Consider the following 19,531-nt stretch of genomic DNA (forward strand, 5'->3'; position numbering starts at 1 on the left):
CAGGGACCATTGCGAGGACGATAGCCACGCCTACTCCCACGGGAGGACAACCCGGAAGTCAGCTGAAACATCAGAAATAAAAGGTAAGTAAATAATATTTTTTTTTTTCAGGGTTCGTTTAGGTAAGTATGCTATCTGTTGATTTTAATAACATGAACTTTCATTTTTAGGTACCAAACCACTTTAAACTGCCTGGATCTCCTGTGCCATTGCCTGGTCAACATATCCGGATACTCTCTGCTGTGTTTTCCTGTTAAAGACTTTTGCCTATCTGACTTCCCTTCTGGTTCCTGATCCTGTTTACTGCCTCTACTACGCTGATCTCTGGATTCCCATTTCACTTGCTTGCTTCGACTACCCGCTCTGGTTCCCAAACCTTGGCTATGTTTTGCTACATTTGCTCTGTTTATACCATTTTACTAAAAAGTGTGATTTTTACTGCACTTCTGTCTCAGTCCGATTCATGGTTCCTGACAATGGATTATTGGAACAATGTCCTGTGGTGTGATGAGACCAAGATAAACTTTGGGATTCAGATGGTATCAAGTGTGTGGCGGCAACCAGGTTAGAAGTAGAGAGAAAAGTGTCAAGTATGATGGTGAGCGTGTCAAGGTTTGGGGCTGCATGAGTTCTGTCAGCACTGGGGACCTATGGTTCATTGAAGGAACCATGAATGTCAACATGTACTGTGACATACTTAATACTGACATACTGGGCAGTATACCAACGTGATAACAAACCCAAACACCTCTAAGACTACCACTGCCTTGCTAAAGAAGCTGAGGGTAAAGGTAATGTACTGGCCAAGCATATCACTAGACCTAAACCCTATTGAGCATCTGTAGGCATCCTCAAATGGAAGGTGGAGGAGCGCAAGATCTCTAACATCCACTAACTCTGATGTTGTCATGCCCAAGAGGGTTAAGGCAGTGCTGGAAAATAATGGTGGCCACACAAAATATTGACACTTTGGACATTTTTACTTGTAGTGTACACACTTTTGTTGCCAGCAGTTTAGACATTTAAGGGGTTGTAAAGGTAAATGTTTTTTCACCTTAATGCATTCTATGCATTAAGGTGAAAAAACGTCTGACAGTGCCTGCGCCCCCAGCCCCCCGTTTTACTTACCTCACCCCTCGAAAATCCCGCGCTCGCCCCCGCCGTCCTTTCCACTGTTCAGCCTGGCCACTGATTGGCTGGAGTGGATGGATGGAAAGCAGCGCAGCCATTGGCTCGCGCTGCTGTCAATCACATCCACTGATGCGGAGCACCGGGGCCGTGTGATACAGCGGTACTGTACTCACTTTTGTGAGATACAGGGCTGTACTCACTTTTGTGAGATACAGTATATTCACATTTAGACAGGATTCAATTAACCTACGAGCAGGACTTTGGAGTGTGGGAGGAAACCAAGGTACCCAGAGGAAACCCAGGCAGGCACACGAAAAAACTCCAGGCAGGTAGTGCTGTGGTTGGGATCTGGAGACCCTAGTGCTGCTAGGCAGAAATGCTAACCACTTAGCCACTGTGCTGCCCCTACTGGTAAAATAATTTGGTAGCACTCATTAAATAAAATAAACCAAGTATAATTTCTCAGCTTGGTCTGAAACAGGCGGCACTAGGAAAAAAAATTATCTTAATGAGAAACATTCCTTATAGCTATAGTAAATATTTTTGTATTGCTCATATGTATATCCATATTACCACTGTGCATGTGGCTATGCAGAATATTGTGTAAGCCAGAAAGCACTTTTTACATTTTTCTCGCTTAATGAACATTTTCCAGTCAAAGCTAGTATAGATAAAATGCATAAATCTACAAATGTGTTATTTTCCTTATTCTAAGTCAGTGGCAAGCAAAATACTTTCTACTCTACAGCCTTAGAACCATCATGAGGCTGGCCTTATTTGCATACACTCGGGCAGGATTTTACGACCACTTTCCAGCATAGATGACAACACAAAGAAGGACTTTGCTGTACTGGTAAAAACACAACAGTCTCTCTTTAAATGACATACACATTTTATCAGCACAAAATAAAGCAAAAATATAATCATTACCTCTGCTTGAGCTTGTTGCCTGCCTAGGATTATATTAAACACATCAAGATTGTTTTCCAAAGCCTGTAAAGAAAAAAAATAAGTTACACAGCACAAAAATGTTAAACTGTGTTCACAATCCTTCACAAACACACATGAAAAGCAAAAGACCTGTACACCAAACCTACATAGAAGTATATAACCAGGACCAGTGCAATCATTTCTGTCTACACAGGTGAAGGTGCATTTTGCTGACCCCCCACTATACACACACGCTGTGCTGGTACCCACTTCACATTGAGTATGTAATGCGATGTGGCGCAGTGTGAAGGACATCACACAGCATTGAAAATGTCAGCTGAGCTGTGCTCAACTGCACCTGACAGCAGTGTGTAATGAGGGTGCAGGGTTATGCATTCCCCGCTAACCCTTATGGGCAGCTGGCAGGTGAGGTAAACTAACACTTTCAATCTGTGCCCAAAAGGACAGAGGGACCAGCATTATGGAATGGCTAGGGCTGCTCATATAAATCACGGGAATATAGAAATCATCCCCGATGTAGCCTACCTGCCAAGGCCCCCTTGCACCTGAAAAATAGGATTTTTTTCATCATAATTACCTGTAAAATATTTTTCTTTGAGTACATCACAGGACACAGAGGCTATTATTCCTTACTTACTGGGTTATACTTCATCTCCAGGTGAATAGACACTGGTAGACCAAAAGTTTTTTTTTTTTTTAGACAGGAACTGATCCCCTATATAACCCCTCTGATACAGAAAGCACTTCAGATTTCTAGCAAGCACTTAATCCCCAAAAAGAGGGGAGAGATTTCTGTGTCTCGTGATGTACATAAAGAAAAGGATTTTACAGGTTAGTAGGATGAGGACATGACACGGAGTGAGGCCATTATTCCTTACTTACTGGGACATCCCAGATCAATACCATTGAGGGGAGGGAGACACTCTACCAAAAATATAGCCATTAGACCTATTCAGCAGCCCGCAGTACACTGCAGCCAAAAGCTGAATCCTCAGCTGCTCCAACATCCACTTGATAACATTTTGCGAACGTATGCACTGAAGACCAGGTACCAGCCTTACAAATCTGAGCCAGAGATACCTGATGGCGAAAAGCCCAGGGAGGAAGTTCCTACACCCTGGTAGAATGAGCTCTCACCCTAAAAGGAGGAGCCCTACGTTTCAGACCATAGGCCTGAATGACCAACTGCTGGACCCAATTGGCAATGGAAGCTGCCTGCCTCTTCTTGGGTCCTTCTGCTAAAACAAAGTCTGATCCCTGGATCTCCACAGATCTAGACAAATAAACTGACTGCTCACATTACATCCAAGAAGTGCAGTCATTTCTCTTCTGCTGAAAGCTGAATGAGGCGGAGAAAAAAAAAAAAGACAAAAAAAAAAAAACAACGTCCTAATTCAAAGGAAAGGCCGACACCACTTTTGGCAAAGAGGATGCAACAGGTCGTAACACGACCCTGTCGTGGTGAAGGATCAAGTATGCTTCCCTGCACAAAAGGGCTGCCAACTCTGACACCTTTCTAGCTGAGGTGATGGCCCTCAGGAAGGCTAGCGTGACAGCACGACTAATGGAATTTCCTTGATAGGCTCAAACTGTTGTTTCTGTAACACAGACAGTAACAGGTTTAATGCCGCGTACACGCGACCAGACTTTCCGGCAGACTAGGTCCAACGGTCTTCCCAACTGACTTTTCAACGGAGTTCCGATGGACTGTTCCGAATGAACGAACTTGGCCATACACAATCACACCAAAGTCCGATGGATTCGACCGTGATGACGTACGACCGGACTAGAATAAGGTAGTTCATAGCCAGTAGCAAATAGCTGCCCTAGCGTCGGTTTTCGTCCGTCTGACTAGCATAGAAAAACTGATTTTTCCAGCCAATTCCCCCAGGCAGATTTGCTAGCGCCTGATATAACCTGCCTTCCAGTTCTCTACTCCTGCGTTATGGACCGCCGATAGAACCGGCACATGTCCCTCTGCGCAGATTAATATGCGGTTCACCTCCTCCTAAGTTGAAAGGCTCCTGGTACCACCATGGTGGTTGATATAGGCCACTGTAGTGGCATTGTCAGACTGAACCCTGACGGGGCAGTCCTGAAGCTTCACTGTCCAGGACCGTAGGGCCAGACATACAACCTGTTACTCCAAGATGTTGGTGGGCAGGCTCTGCCCTTGACCATCTCCCCTGAGCTGTGAGCCCCTCTAGGGTCGCTCCCCAGACAGAGAGACTGGCGTCTGTGGTCAGTACTCTCCAAGACACCGGGAGCAAGAATTTTTGCAGGTTCCGATCCTGCAACCACAAACGTAGACTTAAGCGCGCCCGGGGAGAGGACAAGGGGTAATCCAGGGCTTGTGCTCTCTTGTCCCAAGCAGGCAAGATGTCTTATTGTATAGGCCTGGAATGGAATTAAGTGTAGAGAACTGCCTTGGGAAGGATGGATGGTGGCCTGCTTCATTAGACTCATACAGAGATAACTTGAGGGCACCAAGGCCTCAAAAAGGAAGGCTTGGTGCAGGGTTTAACCACTTGCAGACCGGACCATTTTGCTGGTCAAAGACCAGACCACTTTTTGCGATTCGGCACTGCGTCGATTTAACTGACAATTGCGCGGTCGTGCGACGTGGCTCCCAAACAAAATTGACGTCCTTTTTTTCCCCACAAATAGAGCTTTCTTTTGGTGGTATTTGATCACCCCTGCGGTTTTTATTTTTTGCGCTATAAACAAAAATAGAGCAACAATTTTGAAAAAAAACGCATTATTTTTTACTTTTTGTTATAATAAATATCCCCCAAAAATATATAAAAAAACATTTTTTTCCCCTCAGTTTAGGCCGATACGTATTCTTCTACATATTTTTGGTAAAAAAAATTGCAATAAGCGATTATTGATTGGTTTGCGCAAAAGTTATAGCGTTTACAAAATAGGGATAGTTTTATAGCATTTTTATTAATAATTTTTAATTATTTTTTTTTTTTACTAGTAATGGCGGCAATCAGCGATTTGTATTGTGACTGCGACATTGCGGGGGACCCATCGGACATTTTTGACACATTTTTGGGACCATTGACATTTATACAGTAATCACTGCTATATAAATGCAGTGATTCCTGTGTAAATGACACTGGCAGTGAAGGGGTTAACCAGTGGGTGGCAGTGTAGGGGTTAGGTTTTCCTAGGGGTGTGTTACTAACTGTGGGGGGGTTGGGCTTTCATTTAGTGAACACTGATCTCTGCTCCAATCACATGGAGCAGAGATCAGCGTCACTAGTTGCTAGGCAGAATGGAGAAATGCTGTTTACTCGGCATTTCCTCCATTCGGCCGCTCCGTGAGACGATCGTGGGGATGCCCGCAGCGATCGAGTCCGCGGGTCCCGTGACCGGACTCACGGGGATCCCTACCAGCGCGGGAGCGCGCCGCCGGCGGCGCGCTCGCGATGGCAGAGCGGCATTGAATATTGGACGTACCTGTACGCCAATATGCCTGCCCGTGCCATTCTGTCGACGTACATCGTCGTGCGCTGGTCGGGAAGTGGTTAAAAGAGTTCTGAACCCAGGGTTTTTTTTTTGCCCCTGCAGCTTGTTCTTGGTTCTAGCGCCATGTTGGCGCCAGAGCTGCCTTGTCGCTGAAATACCTGAGGCAGTCCCCTAGGTTTTAAACAAGGGATGCCTGGTGCTTCTCTTTACAAGAAGTAAAGAACTCTTTCCTAAGGAAATCTTTTGGATGTACTTGTCCAGATCATCACCAAACGTTACCCATTTAAGGAGAAAACCCTGCCAATAACTTCTTACAGGAAAGCCTGGCTGATCAGTTCTTAAGCCACACAAGTCTGCACAGGTGTACAGACAGGAGAACCAGACGGGAGACTTGCTGTATAGAATCCTTTAAGGCAACTACAGAAAAAACACAGCACTGAGGAATATCTGCCTTATTTTCAGAAAGATAATCCTCCTGGTTATGCCTATCAGGCTGCCTGACCTGATCCTTAAAAGGACAGGAGACTCCAATTGCTGCGACAGCTGGCTGAATAGCTGGACTAGCCAAAGAAAAGGAAGCCTTTAAAAATTACTCCAGTTTCTTGTCAACAGGGTCCTTCAAGCCCTGTGCGTTATCCATTGGACAAGTTCTTGTTTAAAGGAAGAGACTGTCGCATTTACGGCTGGCATGCTCCATTTCTTAAACTTTTCCTCCATGGGATATAGAAGGGAAAACCTCTTAGGAGGAATGAAAATCCTGTCAGGATGTTCCCAATCAGCATGCACCGCCTGTTCCAACAGTGGGTGCAAGGGGAAAGTCTGTGCAGCCTGGAGAGGCTTCAGGGACCCCAAAGAGGACCAGGGGTACTCAGAAACCTGTGCAGCAGGTAACTTAAGGCTGGGTTCACACTGCTGCGGGGGGAGATCCGGATGTGATTCGCACCGCAAATCACATCCGATCTCCGTAGCGCTGCGAGTTCAGCCATACAGATAGTATGGCTGAACTCGCAGCGGTCCCGCAGCAAACTCGCACGGGACCCTTTTTTTCGTCCGCAACAGAATCGGATCGCATGGGCGTTCACACCATGCGATCCGATTCTTGTGCGAGTCGGCAGATCGCACTGCGATATGCGATCGGATCTGGGGGTGTCATTAACATATCATTGACACTCCCAGCCGTTCACATAGGGCAGTGTGAACTGCCGGCGGGAGTCGTGCGATGCGGGAAAACGCCGCGGATTCGCGGCGTTCCCGCATCGCAGCGGTGTGAACCCGGCCCGCCGGCAGTTCACACTGCCCTATGCGAACGGCTGGGAGTGTCAATGATATGTTAATGACACCCCCAGATCCGATCGCATATCGCAGTGCGATCCGATTCTGTTGCGGACGAAAAAAAGGGTCCCGTGCGAGTTTGCTGCGGGACCGCTGCGAGTTCAGCCATACTATCTGTATGGCTGAACTCGCAGCGCTACGGAGATCGGATGTGATTTGCGGTGCGAATCACATCCGGATCTCCCCCCGCAGCAGTGTGAACCCAGCCTAAAGGCAGAACAAGCCATCTCGTTAAGAGTCTGGATCAAAAGCCTCTGCAACAGAGGCTAATACCAAGTGGACATCTTCTGGCCCAGATTCCTCAGAAGCAGACTTATCTGCCAGGCCTTCCCCATCCTAAAACCATTCCTGCTGTAAATTAGGAGGCTCAGAGGAGGGATATCTGTCACGCTTCTTGCCACCCTGTGGGATGGAGGGATCATGGCAGCAATCCTGTGTTCTAACCTGGCTAGGTCTGAGGACAGTTCCTTCCTGGGGATAAAGGGTGAAGCAGCAGCATCGACTGTAGGCACAATACCAGACAGGCGCTGTGGATCAGATTGCCCAGAAGCCTCTGGTCTCTCAGGGGATACAACAATAAAGTTTCTACTAGGCTGCTCAGGAGCTACCGACGACATAGGTGTGCCTTCTCCTGTAGTGTTAGCCCCTCGCCTCTTTTTTTTTTAAGACATTGCAAGCCACAAAAAAGGGAGTATCTGGTTTGAGTATTTTACCTCAGAAGGGAGACCCTTTAGTAGGGCTCACCAAGCCCCTATGCAACAATCCTGCTAAGCTCTTTAGCTTGCCAACCAACAGCTGGTGACTCACGTGACCTGGGGTAAGGAGCAATGGACTGCTGAAGCGAGAGGTTTTAAGAACCTGCTCTGTGTCCCATAGTTGTCCCCTGGAAGTGCTGCACGTCAGCCACTCTCAGCTTAGATAAGATGGCTGTGCGCTGGAACGCTCTGTGCCTGCAATTGCGCAGTCACTGTCCGTGTCCACGCATGCAATGAATTTTTTATGCACAAGGCAACAAGACAGCAAAAGGCAACAAGACAGCAAAAGGCAACAAGACAGCAAAAGGCAACAAGAAAGCTTACTCTTTCCAACAGTCAGTCCAAAACTCCCCCCTGCAGTCACCACTACACAGGTGTCCAGCCTTAGCTAGATTGACAGATTGGGATGCCCCATGTGTGTAACACAGTAAGTAAATGAGGGGGATTTCACTTACCCGTTCGGGTGCAGGCCAACCTTAGAAACCAAGAGCCCAATCTTCACCGATAACGGTGAGTTCCTGTCACTTGAGGACCTTCAAGTGCTGGGTACCCTTTTCATGTTTTAGGGTCCACTCCCTTGGACCTGTCAAGCACCCTGCAGGAGTGTCTTAGCTCTGTGGTGTCTAGGATTCCACAATGCAAGGTACAGTGGTCGCATTGCAGGCAAAACCTGGCAGGATCCTTGCATCTTCTTTGTGAGGCTTGGGTACCATCTATCTTTGCATATAAGCTTGTTTCCAATGAATTTGATCAGACAATCCCTTGATTCATTTTAGAACCAAAGTATATGTAAACCCTCACCTTGTTAATCTACCCATTCCATTTAAAATAGAAATGACAGGCAAAATATTTGGGTATAAATAATAAAAAAAAAAAAATTATAAATACCTTTTCCCCGCTTTTGAAGTGATTCTATGCCTTCTGTTCTCAGCTGCATAAGGAGATCAGGGAGGAGAAACAGCAGTACACTGGTTTTCCCAGTGAATAACTATGTAGAGGGGGCGTGTCAGAAGAAATCTGGCCATTGGAGGAGAGCAGGCTGAGTTAAAGCACAGCTACAGAACTGATCATGCAGTGCTCTCATGCCTAGCGTGGTCAGTTTAATAGAAACGCAGAGGGACTGGCAAAAACACCAGGGATTTCACACAAAGGAAGCAATACAAAGAGAACAAGATAATTTTCATAAAAGGACAAGGTACAGTAGGCACATATTAGGAATATGAAATGTTGGGTTTACATATTCTTTAAAACAGGTGGAGGGGGAGGTGATCTACCTCCTCACTGCCTGTCAAATACTCTCTGAAGAGTGATCCAAATACTAACTTCTCTTCAGAGAGTAAAGCACATGTGAACGCGCCTTTAATTTTTAATTTTTTTAATTTAAATTCCTTTTAAATTTTTTATTTTTTTTTGCATTTTTTGACAGTCCTGTCAGGGGGCTTTAGTGAAATATCAGGGGTTTAAAACAGACCCCTAATGTCTCACTTTTGAGACAGAGAACTTTATTGAGGACAGATTCCCCAGTTCCTTTCTCTGAAGCCTCGGTTGAATGAATAGGAAGTGCTCTGAGGCTTCCTGTTCATTCAAACTGAAGTTTACTATTCTTAAGTGATGAATGGACAGTAATCAATCGGTACTCTGCACTCAATCCTGAAATGGACCCTGCCAAGTGCCCTCAGTGTTGAATGGAAAGGGCAAATGGGGGGGCCTGGACAATGGGTGGAAGGGGGACACACGAGGGGGAGGCTGCAACAAAAGGTATTGGTGTCAGCAATTTAGGCAGTATGGCTAACCGTCCTGCTGGGCAGGTGCCATAGCCTCCCTATTGAACTGATGGTGCCAGGGCCCGGTACAGTAGGCCGGTTGTAGAAGGCTGGTATATTAAAAAGCCGCATTTCGGCGCTTAACCGTTTCGTCGCCAAGAGGACTTCTGGAGAAGCCCCAGAAAAAGTCCTCTTGGTGACTAAACCGGTTGGGCGGAGTTATGCATTCTTGTCATCGTGATACCTAGATGTAACAGTAATTATTGTTTATTGAAATCTTAGCGCTTATGCTGTTTTTAATACTGAACCATGTAAGTGCAATATTACATAATAAACATATCTTGTGAGGAGGTTTTACACTCTCAGCGTTTATCTCTTCATTGGTGACGGTCACCACCGATACAGGTTATCCCGAGGAGTGGCATTATACAATGGTTGGTTTTGGAATCTTTTACAGCTACCTTCCATATATGAGACCAGTGCATGGGGAGTCATTTGAACTTGTATGACCTTCCGTAAGAGGTCTATTTTTTGTGGTAAGAGTACATCCTGATCTATGGTAATGGTGAATTTATGTGGTGAAAAGATTCATCTTGCTTTTGGAACACAGGATTTAATTTGTCACCTTTTTTTACTTTACATTTTCTATGGAATTTGAATTTTCACTTCGACTTTAGCGCAACACACACATACACACTATTATTACGGTAAAAAAATCTCACGTTAGTGATGCAGCTTCATTCAATTTAAACTTGAGAGATACATCACGAGTGCAATATTTATGGTTGTTTGTTCAACTAGGCTTGCCAAATAATTATTTTTGAGGCCAAAGTAGTGCACACTGGTTACCTGCAGTTGCTTTAGCGTTTCCTCTGGAACCTTGGTCTGGGTCAGCTTGAGCTTGTAAACAGTTTTATAGGCTTTTAGGTTTTCTCTGTGTTGTGCTATATTTTCCCAGGTCCACATATGTGTCCTTCGTTTAATATTAACTTCCAGAATGCTGGTGATGGCATAGTTCCACCTGCATAGATGACCGAGTACGTTAGGGAGAAGATTGCCACAATATACGGTACATAGTATTTAGTATTCAGTAAAGCAAAGTGAAATAGTATCTGGACCCTACATTTGTGCTTTTAACCTCTTACAAATATACATATGAAGGTTACATTTTTTAAAACATGTACACATACACACAACACAAGTAACTGAAAACATCACAAAGTGGATGTAAACCCAATTCATGAAATTTGACCTGGACACATACAGTGGTTATAAAAAGTTAACACAAAGCCAACTTGGTAAAATGTCAGGGAGTAAAAATAAAATAATGTGGATTGCGCAAGTGTGCACACCCTCTTATAACTGGGGATGTAGCTGTATTCAGAATTAAGCAGTCACATTCAAACTCATGTTAAATAGGAGTCAGTACACACCTGCCATTAAAGTACCTCTGATTAACCCCAAATAAAGTTTAGCTGTTTTAGTAGGTCTTTCCTGATATTTTCTTAGTCGCATCCTACAGCAAAAGGCATGGTCCACAGAGAGCTTCCAAAGCATCAGAGGGATCTCATCATTCAAAGGTATCAGTCAGGAGAAGGGTACAAAAGAATTTACAAGGCATTGTATATACCATCATCAAGTTAAAATATGGCACGACAGTGACATTACCACGAATTGGACGTCCTTCCAAAATTTATGAAAAAGGCAGAGAAGAAAACTGGTCGGGGAGGCCTACAACATTAAAGGAGCTGCAAGAATATCTGCCAAGTACTGGCTGTGTGGTACATGTGACAAAAATCTCCTGTAATCTTCATATGTCAGGGCTATGGGGGGTAGAGTGGCAAGACGGAAGCCTTTTCTTGCAAAGAAATACATCCAAGCCTGGCTAAACTTTGCATAAAACACATCTGAAGTCTCCAAAAGCATGTCGGAAAATGTTTTATGGTCTGGTGAAACCAAAATTTTACTTTTTGGCCCTAACTCCAAAAGATACCCACCATATCCACAGTGAAGCATGTTTGTGGTAGCATCATGCTTTGGGGCTGTTTTTCTTCAGCTTAAACAGGAGCCTTAGTCAAGGTAGTCAAGGTATGAACAGTCCCCAATACCAATTGGCACAAAACCTTCAGGCTTCTGCTAGAAAGCTGAACATAAAGAGGAACTTCATCTTTTAGCATGACAACGACCCAAAGAATACATTTTGGAATGGCCCAGCCAGAGCCCAGACCAGAATCCCCAAATCTGTGGGGTGTTCTGAAGAGGGCTGTGCACAGAAGATGCCCTCATAATCGGACAGATTTTGAGTGTTTTTGCAAAGAAGAGTGGGAAAATATTGCCAAGTCAAGATGTGCCATGCTGATAAGACTCATACCCAAAAAGACTGAGTGCTCTAATAAAATCAAAAGGTGCTTCAACAAAGTATTAGTTTAAGGGTGTGCACATTTCTGCAACCATGTTATTTTTTTTATTTTTTATTTTTATTTCAGTTTGTTTTTCAGTGGAGTTGTACAGTTTATAGGTCACATTAAAGGTCGAAAAAGTTCTGACATTATTTAGCTTGGTCTAATTTTTTTTTAGATCAAAAGAAACCTGACTTTATAACAGGGGCAGGTAGACTTTTTATATCTACTATATAACTGTAGTGATTTCTTATCTCTTTCCAAAGCCCTCAGTCCCGAGTCTTTCTGCTGCTTCCTGCCTCCGTTATCAGCATAACTTCTGACAAGTTCTCCTACACGGGAGATAAAAGCAGACTATCCGAGAGTTTGATAAAGTGCTAAAACGTGAAACATGTAGTCACGGCTTCCCCTGAGCCTACGATGTTCCACTGCTGATTACTGACACGCTCCCGTTGTTTCCAGCTTCCCTTTGTTTCCATGGTAACGCTGACGTCACCCAGTGCATCTGGCTCCTAGTCTGCCTGCTCGGCACTTTTGGCTTCCTTCCATCTTAGGGTTGTCTCTGACTAGCCTTCCCACAGCTCAGCTACACAGCCTCCTCATAGGAACATCATCCCACGTCCCACGGTAGGGCTTGCTGTGCCCATTTGGGGATCCTACTTACCATGCCTGCACGTGTGTTTGTAGGCTGAGCGCTTTCATCTGGCAGCTACAAGATTTGAGACACCATCCTCCCCCCTATCATACTGGAATTTTCATACCATCAATTTAGAGTTGTGACAGCCCTCTCCACAGTCCAGCTTGAAGCCGATTGGTTGATGTCAACCCCCTCTCATCCGAACTCAGCAGTGGTACCGTTTATTATTTATACCGGTATCTTATTTAGCTATATGCTTTTATGACTGTTCTGCAACCATCTACAAGTACTTATACTACTATTATACTACTATTGACTGTTGCTGCAGCATTTTATATTTGACTCTTAGTGCAATAAATTCATCATGTTACTTCTTATCTAAAGACTAATACGTTTTCATGCGATTTCCATTGTGCGCTGCTTTTTGTTTTCTGTATCCTGATATTCATTTTTCTAGTGGCTGGTATGAATGAATGAAATACTTGTATAGCGCACAATGCGAACTGAATCGCCTCTAGTGGTAGTCGCACTGGAACTTAGTTTACTTTATATTTTTCAGGTTGCACATGCCAATGCACACAAGTTTGTAGCGCTAATAGGAACTGTATATATGTTTGCTAATCCTTAGATGTGACTACATTTGTTTTATGATTCCCCCCCCCCCCCCTTTATTTCTCACCTTGTGATTCGACCAGTAACACACACCATGTCTAAGAGTTTATGTACACGAGACGTTATTTAACCCTTGCTGAATGATTGGAACTTGACAGCTAAAAACTGGCGTCTAAAAACATCCGTTTAGCAGCGTTTACAAGCTGTTACAGGCATTTGGGGTTTCAAATGCCTCTGAACAGCCGCTTGAACCTATTTTTTTTTGCATTCTAAAAACAGGGTTTTTATAACAGCTTACCTGTAAAAAACGTTTTTTTGATGTACATCAGGGGACACAGAGCCACTGATAGGTGATGGACACTGGCACGCTCTAAGGCAAGAAGTGTACTGCCTATATAAACCCTCCCACTACTCGGAGTCCTCAGTTTTGTAGCCAAGCAATACAAGTGTATACCAAGAAGGGAGGGACCTCTGTGTCCCCTGATGTACATCAAAGAAAAGGATTTTACAGGTAATGCCGTTTTCTTTTCTTACATCAGGGGACACAGCGTGATAGTATTTACTATGTGGGATGTCCCATAGCTATGGCAACTGAAGGGAGGGAGACAACAAAAAAAGTAGGGCAAAAAGGAGGCCAGAGGACTCATACTGCAGCCTGCATTATACTGCGCCCAAAGGCAATATCCTCCTGACCTTTCATATTGATTTGATAAAATCTGATAAACATACGAACCGAAGACCAAGATGCAGCCTTACAGATCTGAGCCATAGAGGCCTGATGATGCACCAATCGCCCTGGATGAGTGTGCTCTAACATGAGAAGGAAGAATTTTAAATCAAAGCTTGAACAATCACTTGACGAATCCATTTGGAAAATAGTAGATTTTGACGCTGCCTATCCACATTTTAGACCCTCTGGCAGTACAAACAAAACATGTGTTTTGTGAACCTGAGCGGCCGCCTTTAAATAGACTCTGATCGCTCTTACTACATTACAGGAATGTAGTGCCTTCTCTTCCCTATATTGAGGCTCTGGGGAGAAAGGAGGAAGCATAATATCTTGGTTTAAATTAAAACCTCTTACCTCTTTGGTAGGAATTCAGGATGAGGACATAAAACCACCTCATCCTTATGCATGATGAAATATGGCTCTTTAACCAGTTGCAGACAGCCACACGCTGATGTACGTCGACAGAATGGTACGGCAGGCATATTCCCCCCCCCCCCCCCCCCCGTGCCTGCGGTGGTCAGAATCCATTCAGGAGTGATCCGAGATGAGGGGGAAGTCATTAGTTCATGGCCTCCCACTCGCGATCGCTCCTGACGAATAGAAAGCTTCCTCTCCTGTAATGTAAACACAGGCAGAGGAAGTGATGTAATCTCTCCTTGTGTCGTTTTTTTGTTCCAGCGCCGAGGAAAGAGGATCGAGTTTCACCAACACACTACACTTTACAGTAGAACACGCCAGGCACACTTATCACCCCCCGATTACCCCTCCAATCAACCCCCTGCACCCCCAGTCACAGTGACACCAATTGCACTTTTTTTTTTTGATTATTGCATTGGTGTCATTTGTGACTGCAATAAGGGTTAGGGCAGTTAAGGTTAGCCCCCTTTAGGTCTAGGGTACACCGTTAGCCCCCCAATAAAGGTTTAACCCCGTGATGACCCCCCGTCGCCAGTGTCACTAAGCAATCGTTTTTCTGATCGCTGTATTGTCACAGGTGACGCTAGTTAGGTAAGCATTTAGGTTCGCCGAAGCTTTTTATAGCGCCAGGGACCCCCCATATACTACCGCATAAAAGTTTTAACCCCCTGATTGCCCCCTAGTTAACCCTTTCACCAGTGATCACCATATAACTGTTACGGGTGACGCTGGTTAGTTATTTTTTTTAATAGTTTCAGGGCACCCACCATTTATTACCTAATAAAGGTTTAACCCCCTGATCACCCGGCGGGTGATATAAGTTAGGTTTTAGGGTCAGATAGGGTCTGTGTCGTCCAAGGCAGCGTCCGGTTAGTGCCAGTACCGCTAACACCCACGCGCAAAGCATACACCTCCCTTAGTAGTATAGTATCTGAACAGATCAATATCTGATCAGATCTATACTAGCATACCCAGCAGTTTAGGTTTCCCAAAAAAGCATTGTTAGCGGGATCAGCCCAGATACCTGCTAGCACCTGCGTTTAGCCCCTCCGCCCAGCCCAGCCCACCCAAGTGCAGTATCGATAGATCACTATCACTTACAAAACACTAAACACATAACTGCAGCGATTGCAGAGTCAGGCCTGATCCCTGAGATCGCCAACAGTTTTTTTGGTAGCGTTTTGATACAGTCGCTGACAGCCTAGGTTCTTTTTTTTACCTGTGAGTCTCACTAGTGTACCACTAAATTTAGAGCCCAAAATGGCAAATCGAAGGTACAATAGTGAAGAGGCCTACACGTTTCTGAGCATGACAGATAGTGAAGAGGAAGTCCCTCATCTGTCAGATTCAGGCTCAGAATACGATCCTGTAGAGGACAGCGGCTCCATGACAGATAGCTCTGACGACAGATGTGGTCCCTGCTAAGGTCAGGCGTACCAGACTCCGAACTTCTTCTGTTGTTGATGTGCAAGATCTGCAGGTCCCTCGTATGGAGCAGAGAAGTACTAGTGCGGCTATTCCTTCTGGTGAACTGGCAAGCACCAGCGGCCTAGTACACCCTGGTCGTACATCCAGCACTGCAGTAGCAGGTGGTGACGTGGCGAGTCCCATAAGTGCAGTTCAAACTGGCAAGGTGGCAAGCACAAGTAGTGTCCCGCTGCCACCAAGAAGAAAAGGCAGGCCCATCAAAGCCATAGTTCCCTTCCTGCAGAATGTGCCAATCCTAATTGGGAACCCACCACTTCTGCAGAACCCATACTTCCCCCATTCACTGGCCAACCCGGCATTCATGTGGAAACAGTTGATTTTATGCCACTTGATTTTTATTCGCTGTTTTCCACCGAAGATCTCTATAGATCTATTGTGGACCAAAGCAATTTGTACGCTGGCCAATACATCGCCACTATTCCCCAGTCCTCCCTTGCCAGACAATGGAAACCAATTACAGTTTGCGAATTTAAGATCTTTCTGGGCTTTTCACTCAACATGGGCAAAACCAAAGAGTGAGTTGCGGTCATATTGGTCCACTGACTCAATTCACCATATGCATGTGTTCTCTGCTTCCATGGCCAGGGCACGATACGAGCAGATTTTGCGGTTCATGCACTTCAACGACAATGAACTCTGACGCCCTCGTGGAGACCCTGAATACGATCGGCTCTACAAAATTCAGCCCCTCATAAACCACTTCAACCAATGTTTTGCTGACTTGTTTACTACCCATCAAGTTGTCTGCGTTAAATCCCTGATTACGTTTTCTGGCCGCTTGTCATTCAAACAGTACATTCCCAACAAGCGCTCCAAATACGGGGTCAAGATGTATAAGCTCTGTGACAGGGCCACAGGCTATACACGTAGTTTTATGTTTTATGAGGGCAAAGATGGTCACGTAGAGCCGGAGAACTGCCCTGACTACATAGGAAGCGCTGGCAAGATTGTGTGGGACTTGGTGTCACCCTTATTCGGAAAGGGGTATCAATTGTATGTAGACAATTATTAAACGAGCTGGCCAAGATGGACTGGATCCTTCCTTAAATTCCAGGAAGATATCGTCAGAGCCCTTCTGTATATCCAGACGGTGCTCCACCTCACCTTCCCCAACCAAATGCAGTAAGTCGGCTGCATGAGAGGCATTAATTATCCTTAAGTCCTCCCGCGTACCCCTACCCAACGAGCCCCCCCCCCAAAGAAAATGTTGTGTCTGCAGAAAGCATGGATATAGGCGTGACACCCGTCATTGTCCCCGCTGTCCTGACAATCCTGGTCTTTGCATTGGTGAATAGAGTAGGGTACAGCATTGCACAGACTAGGCACACGTTCACAGGGTCTCCCAAGATGCCATCGCATTTTGAGAGACCCAAACCACTGGAACCCATACAACAGTTAGAGCGGTTACAGTTACAAAAAATAATAATAATAATAATAATAAATATATCATAAATAGTTGTCGTTTTATTGTTCTCTCTCTCCTCTATTGTTCTGCTCCTTTGTACTGTATTCTATTCTGCATTGTTTTATTGTTAACCATTTTTTGTTTTCAGGTACGCCATTCAGCTGCCGCACGGATTTATCTTGACAGCAACAGCGTTTGCTCCCACGATACATAAAGCCATGACTCCAGCGCTGTTGGAGGTGATCAGTTAAAAAAGAGCATATATGCAGAAGCATGGGGGCAGCAGGGGTGGAGGAGCGATTTGCTCCTAACTTTTGCGGGAGGATGCCCCCATGCTTCGGCATATATATATTTTATGCACAGGTTGCTTTAAAAAAATATGTTTTATTTTTTACAATTTTTTTTTTTTTTTGCATTTGCTTTGCAGGTATGATATGTCTTACTGTTATACTGTAATGTTACTTTGTTTTATTGTTTACCATCATTTGCTTAGCAGGTACTTCATTTGGCTGCAGCGCGGATTTATTTATCTTGACAGCAACAGCGTTTGGTCCAACCATAAAGCCATGACTCCAGCGCTGTCGGAGGTGATTTCACCACCACAGTTAAAGAGCATTTATGCCGAAGCATGGGGGCAGCAGGGGTGGAGGAGCGATTTGCTCCTACTTTTTGGGGCGGATGCCCCCATGCTTCAGCATATATAAATGGTGCATGTATGCCCATAATTAGAAGTGGGTGGATGCAGGGAGGTATTCTAATGGTGGGCATACCCACCGATCAATATCTTTTTTCGTTCAACCCACAGGCTGCATGAAAAAAAAAAAAAAAAGAAGATTACAACATATGCCCAACCAGTTCCAGCAACGTACTTGTATGTTGCTGGACTTTAAGTGGTTATACCAGAATGATGCCTGCAGGTTTAGGTATCATCTTGGTATTCTTTTCAGCTGGTGGTCGGCTTTCACGTAAAAGCAATCCTAGCTGCTAATAAGCCCCTAGACTGCTTTTACAAGCAGTCGGAGGGAATGTCCCGTCCCCCCCCCCATCGTCTTCCATGGTTTTCTCAGTCTCTCATGTCCCAACAGAGAACCTGAGAATGCAGCCAGTGGTTCAGCCAGCTGACCATAGAGCTGATCAGAGACCAGAATGGCTCCAATCATCTCTATGGCCTAATAAACCGGAAAATATGAGCATTTCATGACTTAGATGTTGCCAGATGTAAACAGCGCCATTGGGAAAGCATTTTATCACACCGATCTTGGTGTGGTCAGATGCTTTGAGGGCAGAGGAGAGATCTAGGGTCTGATAGACCCTAATTTTTAAAAAAAAGAGTATCTGTCACTACCCATTGCAATCATGGGGGATATTTACATTCCATGAGATAACAAAAATGATTTAAATATATATAAATGAAAGGAACAGTTTCAAAATAAAATAAAAAAGCAAAATAAATAATTAAAAAAAAACAATAAAACATACCCCTGTCCCCCCCCTGCTAAGGCACAGCGTCGAACGCAAGCGTTGGTCTGGCGTCATATGTAAACAGCAATTGCACCATGCATGTGAGGTATCACCGCCAAAGTCAGATCGAGGGTACTAATTTTAGCAGTAGAACTCCTCCGTAAATCTAAAGTGGTCACATATAAAGGCGTTTAAAAATGTATGCAGTTTGTCGCTGCTGCACGTTTCTGCGCAATTTTAAAGCATGTCGTGTTTGGTATCCATGTACTCGGCCCAAGATCATCTTTTTTATTTCATCAAACATTTGTGCAATATAGTGTTTTTTTAGTGCATTAATATTTCCCCCCAAAAAAACGCGTTTGATAAATCGCTGCCCAAATACCGTGTGTGAAAAAAAATTCAACACCCACCATTTTACTCTGTAGGGCCTTTGCTTTAAAAAAAAAAAAAATACTTAATGTTTGGGGGTTCAAAGTAATTTTCTGGCAAAAAAATAATTTTTTCATGTAAACAAAAAGTGTCAGGAAGGGCTTTGTCTTCAAGTGGTTAGAAGAGTGGTGATGTGTGACATAAGCTTCTAAATGTTGTGCATAAAATGCCAGGACAGTTCAAACTCCCCCCCCAAATTAACCCATTTTGGAAAGTAGACACCCCAGTTTGTAGTCGTGAAAACTTTTGCGCAAACCAATAAATATACGCTTATTGACTTTTTTTTTTTACCAAAGACATGTGGCTGAATACATTTTGGCCTAAATGTATGACTAAAATTGAGTTTATTGGATTTCGAACAAAAAGTCAATAAAGAAAACATTTTATTTTTAAAATTTTTGGTCTTCTTACGTTTATATCGCAAAAATAAAAATCCCAGAGTCAAATACCTTTAAAAGAAAAAGCTCTATTTGTGGGGAAAAAAGGACACAAATTTTGTTTGGGTACAACATTGCATGACCGCGCAATTACCAGTTAAAGCAGC

At 44.4% G+C, this 19,531-nt stretch overlaps 1 protein-coding gene across 5 annotated transcripts in view; it reads right to left on the minus strand.

Moving 5' to 3' along the window:
* Positions 1–19,531, minus strand: part of VPS13C (vacuolar protein sorting 13 homolog C) — a 626,331-nt gene that overhangs the window by 475,271 nt on the left and 131,529 nt on the right. For all 5 annotated transcript variants that reach the window (XM_077473219.1, XM_077473221.1, XM_077473220.1 and 2 more), the window contains 2 exons: positions 10,259–10,430; positions 2,062–2,124 (listed from right to left, as the gene is read on the minus strand). In XM_077473219.1, coding sequence (XP_077329345.1) covers positions 2,062–2,124; positions 10,259–10,430 — 235 coding nt within the window. The remainder of the gene's footprint in view (positions 1–2,061; positions 2,125–10,258; positions 10,431–19,531) is intronic.

Source organism: Lithobates pipiens, unplaced genomic scaffold, assembly GCF_037356315.1.
Source record: "Lithobates pipiens isolate NorthernLeopardFrog02 unplaced genomic scaffold, aLitPip1_a1.2 Scaffold_8, whole genome shotgun sequence".
Lineage (NCBI taxonomy): Eukaryota > Metazoa > Chordata > Amphibia > Anura > Ranidae > Lithobates > Lithobates pipiens.